The sequence below is a fragment of the Thermobia domestica genome, chromosome 17 (assembly GCF_964235325.1).
Source record: "Thermobia domestica chromosome 17, izTheDome1.hap1.1, whole genome shotgun sequence".
Taxonomy (NCBI): domain Eukaryota; kingdom Metazoa; phylum Arthropoda; class Insecta; order Zygentoma; family Lepismatidae; genus Thermobia; species Thermobia domestica.
The window spans coordinates 94607934-94625253 of record NC_137470.1 but is presented as its reverse complement, the minus strand read 5'-3'; the positions used below and the strand labels follow the sequence as shown (position 1 = coordinate 94625253).

Sequence of the window (17320 nt, the reverse complement as noted above, 5' to 3'; positions counted from 1 at the left end):
AAGCGGACACTCTCTAGTACGAACACGGACAGTCTTATGGGTATTATTTACCTCCGTATTACGGACACTTTCTCTAGAAACAAGTTAAATGTATAGTAAAAATTCATTTTAGTAATTTATATATGTGTCATCAAGGAAGCAATGTGACATTTAGCTTCCTCAAATGTCTGCTCAGCAACTCAGATTATGCATCTCTGTGTGTTTATCAACACTCTCATGTTCTTTGCTTGCATCCCACTCCCACACAAGCTGTTTTAGACACAAAAGTGATTGACAGTTGCCCGCCATTTGGAATGAATGTTATGCTACTGTCCCTCTGAAATCTCGAACCAAGCAGAAGATAAGTTTGGTATTTTTTTTCCCCCGCGGGTACTCATATTGTCTCAAAAAAGACACTTCTGGACTGCAATTAACCCACAAATTAAAGTAACATCCTGAAAACGTAGTAAGTAGTGATAAATGTAAAGTACAGAGAACCATAGCATCTTATTTCAATGTTGTGCCTCGGACATAGAGTATTGGATGGCGGAGGATAATCCAGGTATCGTAACATTTGGTAATATTCGTAAGTACACGATTCATGCAAAAATATTGTTTTCTAATTATGTATCACCTTGATTACTAATTTACGTAAGAAGATATTGAAACCTCTGTAAGGCGGACACCTCTCCATAGCGGATAATTTTTGATTCCCCACGGGTGTCCGGTTTAGAGAGGTTTCACTGTATTTGCAAAATAGGATTTCATTATTTTGTGGAGTGAATCATTTTATAAGAAAATAGTACACTACTATGTTGTTTTATCAATATTAATATGACAACTGCAAAATTCTGTATGTTTGTCTTTTATATATATCTTTCTCGTAAATTCCACATATGTTCCTGTCGTTATAATGACAACAGTTAATGTTTTTAGACGAGTGTTGTGGAGTTCTCTCCCTCTTCATAACGAAAGAATTAAAATTATGTCGTAAGGTTCAGCGCAACAGAAGCAACACATCTCCATTAAATACTATCCTCTGCAGCGAACAACCAGTTGGGGTTATTAACCACCCATATAAAATCTTATTTTATATAATATTAATCTCCTAACATCTTAGTCTGTTCAAAATCCTTCTTTTCCTAAACCTCTTGACAATTGTGTATAATACAAATGCATTCCCCTTGCTCACAACATGTCCCATCATTGTATTTGCTGTATAGTAGTCGATGACTTATAGCTGTTGTGAAATTTCTCACTATGTAAGCTTCTAAATTCACCTGTTTGTTCGTATTTTCTTCTAAAAGATGCATCATTCCTCTGCTTTGTAAGAAATTAACTTAAATTGTATTTCTAACTTTTAATTTATGTAAATGAAAACAAGTTGTACATAACTATACAAGTGATATATAATTAGTATTTTTAAATTATGTTTATATACTGCAATGTACTTTTATTTACATATAGTGTAATATTTTCTTCCACTTCTAACAAATAAATAAGCGATTTATTATTAAATTTGAACAAAAGAATAATTACAAAGTACATAATATAATTAAAACTCATTCCAATGATGTATAAATCACTTAAACGATCTGAATTACCTCAGGAGAAATAATAGCTACATGATTCATAACTAAGGACAAATGTTATATCTTACACTTCCTTTGTGGCTGCCACAATCAGAGATTTACTTCTATGAATACCTAAAAATTCTTCGTTCCAAAAGACGTCATGATGACACCCATAAATTCAATTTTCTTACTAAGAGTTTTGCAGGGTTTCAAAGTCTGGGAATATGTTCTCCTCATTCTCCTTTTGAGCGTTATTCATCTAGCTTATACTCAATTTTACAAGTTCAGTTTATCAATATTGGAAATAGAAAGAGAAAGTGAGGAGATGGTAAATGTAGTCACCCAAATTTTACCCAAAAGTTGAAGTTCTACTACCATCATCTGTAGCTCTGCACTGCCTCTAAAAGCAGAAAGATATTAATCATAACTTACAGTATATAAAGCTTATGTTTCCTTCAATCATGAGTTTTAGTGCGTTTATTTTATGTGTTTAATTACCCACTCTATATGAAATCTTCACAACTTTGATTGGATAAGGAAACTCAACAACGAGAGAGAATACGTTAAAATTTCACGGATTTTAGATATACTAAGCAACCACTTCTAATATGAAAACATATAAATGTCGTCAGTGTCAAGGAACTTTCTTGATCTACTGTACAGTATGATTGTATTATCTTGTGCTAGAAGTTAGAAAAGCAATAAGTTTGGATTCAAGTTTAGCATTCTGTTCAAGTAGCGAAGATATAGGAGACATGAACCTACAGCTTAACGTGGGATTCGAATCACATGACCTTCCGCTGGGAATCCAACTCGGGTGTTCTGCGCCAAAGCCACGTACGCTATCCACATAGCCACGAAGGAGGTCAAAAAGCAATAAGTTATAGCAGCTCAGCAGTATAACCTTGAAGTTTGGAACAAATGGTTTTGAGTTCGAATCCTACCAGTGGTAGTGTCATATTAAATAATACCTATACTCAGCTCTATTCTATTAAATAGAGTTACCTACTTGTGCTATGCATTATATTTGTGAAAGATCACTTTGTGCGAAGATTATATCAACGGCATGAAAATATAGTGTCAATAAAATTAGCCAGCATCACATAAATTCACAACCTGTGATTTGTACGCCAATTGTCAGACACCGGCGCTTATGAGTGTAGTTTACATAATCCATAACTAATAAATAATTAGCGTTCAGTTTTACCGTATATTTTACAGTCCATTTCTTCTCTCAAATATTTTCTGTAGAAGTAATTCATATCATAACGTAGTAAACATATTCTCTTTTTGTTGTTTGTTTATTTTTGTGCTTACGCAGTGCGAAGTTCTTAGCGAAAAATTTGAATTTGTAGGTTTTATTCTCATGACGATTTTCTGAACGCTCAAAAAAGGTCCAGACGAAGAAAATTTTCCCAGATATTTTGAAACACTGCAAATGCTGAATTTATGGATATCATCATGATGTGTTTCTGAACGAAGAATTTTATGGAGATATTCATAGAACTAAACCTCTGATTATGGCGGCCACAAAAAAAAAAAAAAAAAAAAAAAAAAAAAAAAAAGTTGCTCTCAATTATGAATCATATAACTATTATATATCTTGAGGTAATTTACATCATTCATACAGTTGATTTACACGTTACTACGATAAATTTTAGTTACATTATGCACAATAGTATTTAATAATTAATTAACCGTTTTGTCCAAATTTAGTAAGAAAATCGCTTGTTTTATTGCTAAAAGTGGAAGAAAACGTTACGCTATATTAAACAGAAGCACATTACAATACGTAAACGAAATTTAAAAATACTAATTCTGTGCCAGTTGTAGAATAAAACTTTTCTTCATTTAAGGTTGTTGTATAGATAAGACCTCTTTCCCGGCTAAAGGTGTACGCTTTTCTGGCAAACAGAAGAAGTCTAAACTTTTTCTATTACTCGCGTCTGTAACAAGTATGAAAGAAAACTTGTAGAGCTGACTTGGAAACTCTGGAGGAAAATGAAGGGCTTAGAAAGAAATGCATGCATTGAAGTAGAGGGAGAGTGGTTGAGGAAGGGTGGGAAATTCAGGGAAGAAGGAGTTATTGTCTACTACTTTCAGAATGTTGACGATAGTTGCGCCAAAATATCCTCTTTTGACGCATAACAAAATTGACTGAGACTTTCTCTTTCCGGCTGTTCCCAACTGCAAAAATACCACGCATCACAAAATACAATACTAGCAGTAAAAGCAATGCATTTATTGAAAAGATAGCAGCAAGCTTCTGCGACATTCGTGTGTCTGTCTACTCCACAATTATCTTTACAAAATGTATCTAATTTTGATGCAATGTGGCTTCGTGGCTGTGTGTGTGCTTGGCTTGAAATCACCTTCACTGCTTGCGATTAAAATCAGTTGAAAGTGAGGGAATGAAGATATTTGAAGTTACCCTCAGGATTAATATATATATATATATATATTCCACGGTAACTGTCGTTAAAAAAAAATCTATTTTAATCAATATAGTATGCCAATTTATGCTTTTCGAGGCTTATAATTCTCACTGCTTGCAGCTGAAATGTGTCAAAAATGAGGAGTGACTTCTCCTTCCTCCGTCTTAAAACTGCGTTTTCCCGAAACCTGGCTAAAAGAAAATACTTTATTTTGGTGCAATACAAGAAGTTAGACTTTTCTAAACAGTGTTTTACAACGTTAGTCATTCTAACAGTAAGCTGAAGAAATGTCATTCACGCCAATAATAAAAGTGCCAATGCTTGGGATAAATTTCTAGTTGCATCTTTTTATGTTAATTTGAGGAAGTTGAATAGAATTGCGTTCATGGGGTTAAGAGAAAAATTACTTCAAAATTGGAATATACGTGGCTCAGTCAGAAAGTTGCACTTCTTCGTAAATATTTTCGGTGAAAAGCTATTTTGATGGAAGTGTGTGACAACACTGCAGACATGTGGATGTATCGTGTGACGTAGCGGCTTACATTAGGCAAGTGGAGGTGTTCTGATAATCAGTCGTAAACAAATCTCGACAGCTGCAAATAGCGTCCAAATTGAAAATGCTTGCAATGATTCGTTTTTTGTGGGCGCAAAGGTGTAACTGCACTGATATTTATCATTAGTAGCATGAACTGTATGGTGAAAATGCAATGTCATGTCAAGCTATCGCGAAGTAGTGCAACATGTTTGAGAACGGAAGTACATATATTGACGATGCTGAGCGCGAGGGAAGATCATCACCCTCCTTATAGCCCAGACCTTTCACTGTATGACTTCCATGTGTTTAATCCCATGAAAGACGAAGTTTCACAGCGACGATACCACTGGGATGACGAAGATAAAGCTGCAGGCCAAGAATGGTTAACGGGCAATAGACGGGATTTCTTTGCAGAAGGCGTAGAAAAACTTGTACCATGCCTCTACAAAATACTTAACTAACGAAGGTAATTATGTTGAAAAGTAGATTGTAAATGGAACTTTACGATACAAATAAAGTTGCTGTAAAATTTCTATCCTGCTTTATTTTCTGAAGTAGTGCAACTTACTTTTTGAATGATCCTCGTAAATAAATATCCCAACTTTGAGATCATTTGGGGTTTAAAAATAGTTCCGTTGTTTACAGCGTTCTCAAATCTAATACATAAAAATGAAATTGATCTTGTGGGTGATCGGATCGAGGGAAAGCGACTGAACTGTTTGATATAAATATTTGGATATAGTTAAATCACTACCTCAAACTGGGTTAGAAAGCGTATCCTAACGAGAAGTGGGAGTGATAATTTATGCGATAATTTGAGTATTTTTCGAGCCCGTCAAGTGAGGAAGATGAAACTCGGTATATAAAATATGCATTAAAAATAAAGACCCGTGTCTCGGAGTTTTTATTTAAAAAATAAAATGTCGATTTGGAGGGGAGGAGGTATTCTCTATAATTTCTTTCTTGACGTTGAAAGTGAACTTGCCTGTTGTTGTGATCATATTACGTGGAAACGTTTAAACAGTTTCAAATGAATCTTGGAACAGCATGTCGAGCTGTCTATTTATCATGTTACTTTGACGAAAGGGGGAGTATCCTAAGGAGGTAGAGGGGTTGAAAATTTAAGTAAAAAAATACGAGGGGGAAATATCTATATTTTTCATCACATCAAAATCAACGTTGTCTACTATTTGTGATCGTATCACAATAAAATGTCTGAACCGTTTGAAATGAAGCTTGAAACATAATAACTAGCTTAAACTAGGCTTTTATTATGTCACTTTAATTAAAGATTGCATCCTAAGAGAATAGAGGAGTTCAAAAATTATCCTAAAGTAATATTTTGTGGATCCTTGTCATTAAATTTTCATTGAAATGTGTACTTAAACGGGTACGGTGATTATAAAATATTATCTAAATACTGTTATTCCCGTGCAAAAATGGATATTCCAGCTAGTTACGATAAGTAACACAATTAAATATTTATCCAACCTTGGTTACTTGTACGATTAGCATGAGGATTAGTTTAAACTTTTCACTTTGAGGTCATTTTCTTGTGATCCCAATGACGATGGTTAAAAATAGTTTGACTGGATTCATCGTTCTCAAATTATTACAAAAAGTGCAATTATAAATTTGTCCAAGCATGGATACCCTTTCGTTATTAGCATTAGCGACAGCTGTAGTTTTTTATGTGTACAAAACTCGTTTGAGGGTAATCACAACTAATTGTTGAGAGCTTAAAACTTCTTCAATACAAATCAAAATTTATTAGAGTGAAAAATCAGGTTCAGTCTTGTATAGAAAAAAAAAGCTACTGACCTTTCTTTCAAAGCTTATATTGTTGCGTAGGAAATGTTAATATGTTGACTAGAAACAGCTATCTTAATTCATTTGTGAACAATTTGTGACGCGAATGTAGATAACTAGAATAAACGAATCATTCCTCAATAGCTTTTTCCGGACTACCACATCGAGAATAAAACATTCTTTTAAACTGAGCCTCATTTTATGAAAAATGTTCATCGAAACTAAGAAATTTACCTTGTGGTATCACAACGTATGGAATACTACTTTACCTGATGGATGGATTACACATAAGGGACACGGGTAGTGCAATTAATTGGAATGAAGTGAAAGTAAGTCAAAATGGACAGAAAGATGAGCAGAAGATGAAAAGAGGCAAGATTCATTGAAATTAAAGATGACAAAGTGATGAACTGGAAGTTATCAATAAACCTTAAGAGACAAATTTATTTGTTAATTTGGTTTTGTAAATTCAGCGTAGTTAGTGATTTCTTCATTACTGAGGATTTGTTTATACAGTCTCAGCAGGGATTGAACAGTTTTTGTGTGTTTTGGTTTGTTCGTGTATACCGTAAGGTGATTGGCTGTCAGCTACCAATCAGGTTACAGGAAGACATTAGCTGTCTAGTAGTATTTAATCTTCTATTATATCTCATGTAGATCATAGTGTCTGATGAAGCCAAGTGTTTAGTTGGCGAAACTGTTACACGATATTACAAGCATTGGATAAAACGTAATGGCAACATGGCAATAATTCGTACCCGCCTTATGCACAGAACAATATCTGTTACATTCTTTCAATGTGATCGCCTTACATCTCTATCATCCTCTGCCACACTTATGGAAGGCGATGTACACCGTCAGCGCGTCAATGTTTGTCGATGTCCTTCAAGGACCGTCATATGGCGCGGAAGATGGCTTCTTTACTTCCCGTAAAGTGTTTCTTTTATTTTAGTGAAGACATCGCCACGAAGTCCCTGAAGGTCTTGCTATGCACTACGCCTACGTGCCACATTAATATTGATCCATCACGTTTTCTTCGTTTTTCTGAAACATATTATTATTGTGCTTCCACTTTCTTCCTCTACTTTACGCCACTCCTGCCTTTGATTTAACAACATATTATGATTACTGCGGATAGCAAAGGATGCCAATGTAATAATCAAGCTCGAGAATCGAACTTGGAATCCGTCCAGCGCCCGTGCATTGACAGCTTCGCCAAAAACAACCTGATTGCATACAAAACTATCCTCACACAAATGCTGTTACCATGCAAGTTGTGATGTGATTCATACAAAACGAAGTTTTGTTCGAACAACCGCAACAACCACAATATAGGAGTTACCTTAAAAACAATATACTTCAGCAATTTGATTCTATTATAGGGAGCATAATATAAAGAAACCTCTAATAGGCGGAGTATGCACACGAACACCGAGCAAATTATTAAATAAAATGCATCCTCAGTTCAATTGATTGTATTTGAGAAGCTTATAACAGTTACTTACTCTATTTGTTCTTAGTTAACAAAAAGTTGAAAAAGAATGAATGAATAAAAATATTAAAATAAAAAAGAATTTAGTAGCTAGCACAATGCAGTTCCTTTCAGTATTCCACCGTCTTGCAGAATGCTCTCACTTCTTCCCGCTTTCCTGACGAAGCCTTGCCCATGGGTCTAGAACCCACGCGTAAAATGAAGTTTCAGACTTCTCATAACATGTGAATTTTTATTCATTTCGTCTGCACATGTACTCTCATTGGCTGCAGCATTATCATGACGTATGAGAAAGGTATGTGAATGTACGTTATCACAATAGTTCCCACTGATGAGGTTGAAATGTGAATAAAGAGTGCATTGTAACGTAAAATGAAAGGAAACGCAGAAATGAAACGAAATTCACTTTTTTTAAGTCCAATGCATAAAATAAAATGAATATTCTCAAAATTAATTCATAATAAAGATCACTATAAACGCAGAGTGGTTACCACTCACCACACTTTATTGCCTCATATTCCTTTGTCACCTATGGAACTCTTGTAGTGCTGAGACACAGCACTGTGAAGTGAGAACAATTGACACTATATTTTGCACAACCTATGTACTCTTATAACTAATGTTGGTCTGCTTTGCTCAGCGATTAGTTGATAATTTAGTTATAGTGTGAATTGGAGATTTCAAGATTGGAGGACAGATCATTAACAAGATTATGTATTCGGATGATACGGTTATTATAGCTAGAACCGAAGAAGGGCTACAGGAGATTATTGACAAAATAGTTGACACTGGAAATCTATATGGAATGGAAATCGACATCGAAAAGTCTAAAGTCATGAGAATATCCCGTAGAAATGCGCCTTACGGGTCAGAGTAGAACAAAGAGTACTTGAAGAGGTCGACCATTTCAAATATCTGATAAGTATTTTGACGAAAAAGACGCATACTGCACTAAAGAGATCAGGTCGAGAATTACCATAGCCAAAGAAGCATTCAACAAGAAAAGATCACTCTTAACTAGCAGCCTTAATATTGGACTAAGGAAGAAATTGGTCACGTGATATATATGGAGCATTTGACTGTGTTGTCCAGAGACTTGGATATTACGGAAGTTAGGGAAGAAAATATTTAGAGATCTACGAAATATGGTGTTAGAGGAAGAGAGAGAAGATAAAATGGGCAAAGAAAATAACAAACGAAGATATTTTAAACGGACAGGAGAGCAGAGGACGCTTCTAGCCACCATCCTTTGTAAGAAAGCCAATTAAATTGGACACATCTTGCGAAGAAAATGTCTTCTTCATACCTCCATAGAAGGAAGAATGGAAGAAAAGCGAGAAGTAGGAAGAAGAATACAACTGATCGATGATTTGAAAAATAGAAGAAAATATTGGGACTTAGAAGAGGAAGCTGAAAATCGAGAAACGTGGAGGAAACATTTCCAGGCCCAAAATTAAAATCAAGAGAAAAAGAAAAAAACTCATTAGTCCCAGGACCTGCCAAAAGGCAGAATATGTAATAATATATATATATATATATATATATATATATATATATATATATATATATATATATATATATATATATAATATAAGAAGAAAAGATGGTATAACACACAAGACTCTTCCCGCACCACCTGGGCGTGATTATTTTTATTCCGTTAGTTTCAATGCCTCATGAATATTTGCTGGCATCTTTCGACTTCTGAGTTAAAAATTGATCATCTTAGTGCTAGAAAAAAAAAAGAAAAAAAAAATATTCGCAGTGCTGCCGGTATAGAGCAAATTTTGATTGTACTGTAGGCAATGTATTGATGAAGGAATTTCTCCATTTTGCTGCCCCTTTTCTTTCAGGATAAATACAATAGACGAAACAAATGTGGTCTAAAGTTGTGTGTTCTATCTCATGCTGAAACATGATATACACGAAACAAAAACAAGACATACACATGTTTCTTAGGAAATGTACCTAACCTAGTAGAATCATTTTATCTAGTGATTATTTGGAAAAGAGACGTGATATATATAGGTCGATTTTATACTACTCTTTCTTTTATAAATTTTGGGGACATGACATGAATGATTTCGGGACAGTTTCGAAGAACAGAAAGAATTTACCGAAAAATGTAATTGACGAAAATTGGAAAAACGGAAAGGGTCTGTCCTTGGTCTTAAATGAAAGTACTAACAACTTTGCATCTTGGAAATACTTTGTAAATTATTGCTTGTCACTTAGCATTACACAGACTCTCATACTGACAAAATGCAACTAAAATCATCCAATCATTTTTTTGTATTGTTCGTCGGACTTCATCTTTCTATGCAAAAAAGCATCAATTATATAATACAAAGAAAAATATATAGAAGTGTACAAATGGCTTCCATAGAGTGTATTATGTATTTCTACGTGTATATTTTCATAAAATAAATATTAGATTATCCAAAAGCTTCTAGATCTTTTTTTTACAAAAATAGGAAATCATGGTAAGAAACCCCGACCTAGGGGACAAAATTCAGAACAAAGGGTCCTGATATGAATGTGATGATGGAGAATGTTCGGCTTCAGTAAGTTACACATACTCATTTCTCAAGTATTCATATTTATCATATTTCAAAATGAAGGTGATAGGTCTGGATAAAACGTTGGATCCACAAATGTTTGCAGCTTGTGTAGAAAAACTCTACTGTAGAGAATAGTTTTTCGTACTTTTCATATTCCAATGGCTTGGGGTCAACAACCTAATCATTACAGTGGTCATTATTTTCGTGTTTGTAACATAGCTGGTTGAATAAGAAAACAAACAATAAAATCCTTGGTTACCTAAATCTACCATCAGCAATACGACCTGTACCATGCAGATCATATAGTGCAATTGGAAATTACTTTGCCGAAGATTGGAACTGAGTCCACTTTATCCTCAAGTCCGCCTCAGGTACAGAAGACGATGATATAACAAGAATTTTAGGAATGCAAAAAAAAAATAAAATAAAAATAAATAAATAAATAAATAAATAAATAAAAGACTGCAATCTTGGCCAATAATTAGTTTTTGTATCAAGGGTCACAAAATTTTTGAATGGCCCCTAAATGGAGTTTTCGTATTTTCTACGGAACAAACACGTCATACTGAGGGCTAGGCTACACTATATGTAGTTCTCCAGATAAAAAGCCTACAAGAAAATTTTTGATATTGGATCTTTAGATCCAAAAAACTCACAACGTTTAAGTTAATCTAAATTGAAAGATTTTGTAGGTGAGCTGAGCCAAACTTGAATATTTCAGAAAATTCCCTTTGACATAGGGTAACTGTTATCATCAGTTACAACAAAATGTAAGAGGGGAAACCGTCTCCAAATATGATGTTTCCAATCTAAAGTGAAGGAATTTTGTAAATCGGACGAACCGTTTGGGCTGTATACTCTTTATGCGCCCAATGTTAAATGAAAATGCAACGTTGCCATTTACCTGGACCCACAACATAAGTGAATGAAGTTACTGTCTTTTGTGCTAACGTGTCGATGACCAGCCTCCATTTCAAACAGTCACTTTATTCACTTGTGTTTTGGGTCCAGGTAAATGGCGTTGCATTTTTTTAACATTAGGCGCATAAAGAGTGTACAGCTCAAACTGCTTATCCGATTTTAAAAAATCCTTCACTTTAGATTAAAACATCATATTTGGAGACGGTTTCCCCTCTTACATTTTGTTGTAACTCTGATAATAACAGGGGGCCGCGGTGGCTCAGTGGTAGAACGCTCACCTCTGGCGCTTGGGGTCCTGGGTTCGATTCCAGCCCCGGTCAAGTGAACTTTGTGGTGGACAAACGCCGTGTGCGTGGGTTTCCTCGGGGCTGTCCCGTTTCCTCCCACTTCCTTCATTCCACCATTTCATTCATTACTCATCATCACCGTCTCCTTTAGCCTAACCGACATAACCGTGGGACGTAAAACTCAAAGATTTCATTTCATTTCATTTTCTGATAATAACAGAGTTACCCTATGTTAGGGGACTTTTGAGACATCCTGTATATACGGTGACCAGATTCTGATAAGCGAAAAGTAGGACACAAATATAATAGTATATGATAGTTTACTGCATAGACAATACGCATATCCTTATTTCATTTATATATGATGGTTTATTGCGTCCTTATTTCATTTAACGTTAACCTAAGTTAGTCATTTTTGTTAAAAAAGAAAAATACTGAACAAAAGTATTGAAGGAATTCAACACGACTCCGAATGCTTTGATTCATGACAGAGTGGCTTATTTTTATGAACGTACTGTGAAACTTCGTGTAGGGCTAAGGACTTTTTTAAATCACTTTTCGGAGTGTGGGATAATTGTAAGGAACGAGGTTTAGACTGGCAAGAAGGAACTACTTAACTTGGTTATCATCACTATCGTAACTCTAAGAAGAAACCTTTCCTGCTTTACCGACATCTAACAAGGCCTTCTTAGTAAAAGCAATGTATTGTAAAACAATGGTTTGTTGATTGTTCTCCTTCCTAATCTTTTGAGGAGTGTTCAAAAACACAATGGTTCATCACTTAAGAAAAGAGTGCCTGCGATTCAAAATGTTGTGAATGAAGAATGAAGGATTAAAATGTTGCAAATAACTCAGAACATTTCGCAGAACATTTTTAAAAACACGGACATTCCTCGATTTTCTAGGCGTCTTCCTTAACACGCAGGACAGCTCTTTGAAAAACAGTACTGCGAAAATCAGTACGTCTGGTCACCCTATCTGTATATATATATATATAAAATGTGTGTGTGTGTGTTTAAGGAAAAAGAGAGTAGTACCTAGATTTACGTAATTTAGGTTTAACAATGGTAGTTGTACGTTTTGACACTTGGGCTGGTGCTTTAGTTTAACTTCTAGTGCTACTAAAGCATCACTAGACTAAATGTTTCAGTGTTTATAAACTAAACTTAGGAAACCTGTGTTTAAGACTAGTGAGTTTGTGGCAGGGATTTTACCAATATTTCTATTGCAAGCTCAACGAAGCGTAAGGTTGAATGTGCTGGCTGTGAATGAAGTCGTCAAATGTTCCGTTTCACTTCGCCTTCGAACCTGCGAGACCGGTTCTAAACTTAGCGACTGGAGGCATATGTGGGTGAGTGTGCAATTGACAACCATGGAACTCGCTGCAGAGCATCTTTAAGTATCCATTCTCTTCTTGTCACATGAAAAGAACATAAAATGTGTAGCACATCAACATATGCCATACTTGAAATTCAGTATATATATATAAAAATAAATAAATAAATGCGAAGATTTTTAAATGTTGATATAAGACAAATGAGTACATTTATATTTGTAGATTTATATTTCGCTTCTCTTCCTTCCTGCTCGACATAGAGTTATCGAAACGAGATGGACAGAAACGAATGATCTGGATTTAGGGCAATTACATATGCACACGTATTTCACTTCACACTTTCAGTAAGACACATTGTTTATTACATATACACTTTTTTTAGAATATCAAAAAGGCAAACTTATTGTTTATTAAAAGTATCAAGGAAGTAGTAATAGTAAAGGAAGTACGCTCAAAAAAGAAAGTAGCATTTTGTGGTTAGACTGCCAATTCAATAGAGCACCATCTGCTACTGTTTGAGGATCAGGTTAGAAGTAATAACATATATGTCGCAGCGCCGAGCTGCTAATGGTGGTATGTTAGTGCAAAATCCGTATTACGTGAGAAGAAGTAGAACGACAGTGTGCAATGAACTGAGAAGACTGTGATAAGTAAAATGGGCTTCCTTTCTGATTTCCAAAGAGGGCAACTCTGGTTATGTGTTGCGAGTGTGACGAAGGTGGCAAGTGTGTCGAGTGCGTTCCGAGAGACAGTGTCCAAGGTGATGATGGTTTACAAAACTCAAGACAATCCACATCGGCAAAGAGGAGCAGTGGGTAGAAAGAAAAACTTCCAGTGACAGGTCCCAACAAGCATTGAAGCGAATTGTCACTAAAACTGTCGTGTTACTGCGGTGCAAATGACGGAGGAAAAGCAGCATCCCCTACAGCCTGTGTCTACAGCCACAAACCACGTCTGCTCAGAGTTATTTGACATACGGGGTTGGGTTGAAGGGCGAAAACCGCTAATAACGCTTAGCACGACGCTAATGGTGCTATGAACGTGCAACACAGATCGCTGATGACTGGAAACGTGCATTATAGTTGAATGAGTCATAGTTCATCTTATTTCAAACCACGTATCGTGTTTCTGTGTGGTGTACGTCCAAAGAAGCGTATATCCGCAGTGTCTTCGCTCAACCATGAAACAGCTCTATGATGCTGTGGGCTGCAATATCTTGGTTTTTAGTGAGTCCTGTGCTGACATTAAACGGTCGCGTCACTACCCGTGATTGTGTCTCCATGTTAGGGGACCGAGTGCATGACATGATCCACGTGTTGCTTCCGGACGATGAAACTGTATTCCAGGATGATAATACGTGTATTCATGCAGCTGTAGAACTTGCGACGTGGTTTAAAGAACATTGGGATGAAGCTGAAATCTTTCCTGACGCGCCCACTACCCGGACCTGAACATAATTAAACATCTATGGCCCGTTTTGGAGAGACAAATCCGGCACAAATTTCCGCCTCAATCCTCTCTCCCGGAACTGATTGGTGCACTGCACGCAGAATGGCGTAATGTTCCATTTGCTACAATTCACTATCTCTATGACTCCATTCCTCGTCCAGGAGGGAACGATGGCTCAATGGTAGAGCGCCTACCTCTGGAATGTTGAGGTCCTTAGTTCGATCCTCGGCCAAGTAAGTTTGTGGTAGACAACATCGTGTCCTTGGGTTTTCTCAAGATACTCCCCTTTTATCAACTTTCTCGTTCCACTAATTCTTCCATCATCATTCACTTGCTTTAATAATCGTCTCCCTTAGCTTAAAGAGCATAATCGTGGAAATTGAACATAAGGAAAGCGAGTTTCCATTCCACATTTTATCAGAGCTGTTTTGAGGGCGAACATCAGTGCACAACCGCTTACAGTGCAAGATAGGCTCAAAACTCTTGTCTACAGAACAAAAACAATGCCGTGTGAACGCGTGCACGGAAATTTAGCGACGCCATGATCATGACTCCGAAGATGTCATGTCTAGGCTTGTGACTGGTGATGACACCTGTCTCCATTACCATGAACCTAGGACGAAGCATTAGTCAATGCAGTGTAAAATGACAATCCACCGCCGAAGAAATTTCGAATAATACTTTCAGTTGGAAAGCATATAAGTACAGTGTTCTGGGACACAAAAGGCATTATCCTGATCGACTAGCTGGAAGGTGAAGCCAAGATTAACCGTGCAGCTTATGTGGGGACCGTCAGACGCTTACGTTGTGCCATTCAAAGGAAGTGGCCAGGAAAGTGAGTCAAAGGAGTGCTTCTGCAACATGATAATGCACCTCTTCACATAGGCATGAAACCACTGCTGGCATTGATCAACTAGGGTTTGCAGTGCTGTCACACCCTTCCTACTCTCCGGACTTGGCTGTCAGAGATTACCACTTGTTCGGGGCAATGAAAAAACCTCCGCGTGGTCGTTGGTTTGTAGATACTCATGAACTTGAATAAGCTGTCTAAACATGGGTGCGTGGAGATTATATTGAGAAGGTGGCCACATCAGTTGCTGTGTAACCTGTGTGAATATGTCTGAAGAGATAAAAGTGTAAATCATTATAGTACATCCCTCGTATATTGTGTGTCACTTGTGAAACTCCTTTTGTCTTCTGCGAAAATCAAACCCGAAAAGATAGTACCAAATGCGAATATGATATTAACTGAAAAATCCATAGAAATGAGCCCTGTGTATGGAATAAGAATTATGTAAAGTATATCTTTGTACAGTTGAGATATGAAAAGTGAGTCATCATTACGTACTAAAAATGCACAGTACAAAATGCATTTTTGTCTTATATTTTGGTGTTAATAGATTTCCGGATATTTTAGTGGTGGAGGAATTTAGCTGTAAAGAAATAAACGAAAATTTGCAGAATAAGTACCAAAAAAAATTCACATGACTAAATTAAGTGGAAACAAATGATAGTTGAACAGAACTCTTCTTTGGCCAGTGTTCAGAAATTTACAGCTAATACATTAATCATGGTTAGGAAACTATTTAAATGATTTACCAAGCAAGTCGAATACGATTACGGATATTAAAGAGTAGACCATGATACAGAACTTTTTTTGTTGTTGTTGTTTAAGAAAGCGAGAGTCAATAAATTACAAGAAAGAAAACTTTCTCGCTATAACAATTTTAGCCAGTGCATAGACAGCTCAAATATTACTGAAATCATTTAACATTTAATATGTTATAATTACTTTCTTAATTTGAATAGATCTTTTAAAATCAGCCCAAGAGACTAAGACAGTGCTTTAATATATTCTATTATGATCACGTTATATTATTATTATTATTATTATTATTATTATTATTATTATTATTATTAATATTATTATTATTATTATTATTATTATTATTATTATTATTATTATTATTATTATTATTATTATTATTATTACCCATATACTCTTTTTTTAGTTACTAATTATCATTTTACGAATTGAATGATTGTGCATTGTTTCATATCATGTGTAAATCAAAATATCTATTTTCAGGTTGAGCTGCACATGAGATATATCCAATTACAAAGAATGCTACAAGGAAAGATGAATGAATTAGAACGATTGTGTCGCAAAGAGCAGGAACTCCTTCAAGGCAAGTGGAAGAGTCATAGTCTACCAGCTCGAAAGAAAGGAGGAAACGTGGACTATTCACAAAGTATGGGTGCCTGGAATCAAGAATTATGCAGATCAACCTTTTCAACCGAGGATGTTGCGAGACCACCAAGAACTTACGAACATGAGCAACGATATCGAGCGTATATGCCGAGTGGTGCTGAATACTTTGACTGGTCTCATGCCCGAAGAAAAGCCTGTGATATCCATAATGTCGTTAAGGGATATTATCAAACGGCAAGTTCCTCAGTTGCCACGAAATCTACCAAATATCAGGAATATGATAAAACTCACTCATGTAATCCCTGCGTGAAAAACAAAGACAGTTCGAGCCTAGAAGCATATGACCTAGCAAGTCCTTGCTGTGATCCTAGATGCGTGCCTTCCAGTAAGAGGAGATCTCGTCACGGTGAACACAAATCAAAAGAACATAAGTCATCTAAATCTAGTTCTCATCATGATTCTAAAGGTAAAAAAGAATATTTTCATGTCTCGCTCTCACGAAATAATACGAAAAACGTGCTTCGAAATAAAACTATAATTAAAAATAAAAAATATATCATTACATTCATATACTCATCATATATCATGCTAATTTCTCTACTACTAACATTAATACATGCACGTCATTACTTAATACCATAATTTAATACTAAAGAAAAAGCATTAATCTTAGTACACTGGTGTCCAAAACTTGAGCAATGCGAGAAGTCTCATGTAAAGGCGGGAAATC

The 17320-nt window shown here is 35.8% G+C and overlaps 1 protein-coding gene across 2 annotated transcripts in view; it reads left to right on the top strand.

Annotated features, from left to right (window-relative positions):
- Nucleotides 1–17320, top strand: part of ssp6 (PDZ domain-containing short spindle 6) — a 622397-nt gene that overhangs the window by 563275 nt on the left and 41802 nt on the right. For both annotated transcript variants that reach the window (XM_081743712.1, XM_081743711.1), the window contains exon 5: nt 16468–17056. In XM_081743712.1, coding sequence (XP_081599838.1) covers nt 16468–17056 — 589 coding nt within the window. The remainder of the gene's footprint in view (nt 1–16467; nt 17057–17320) is intronic.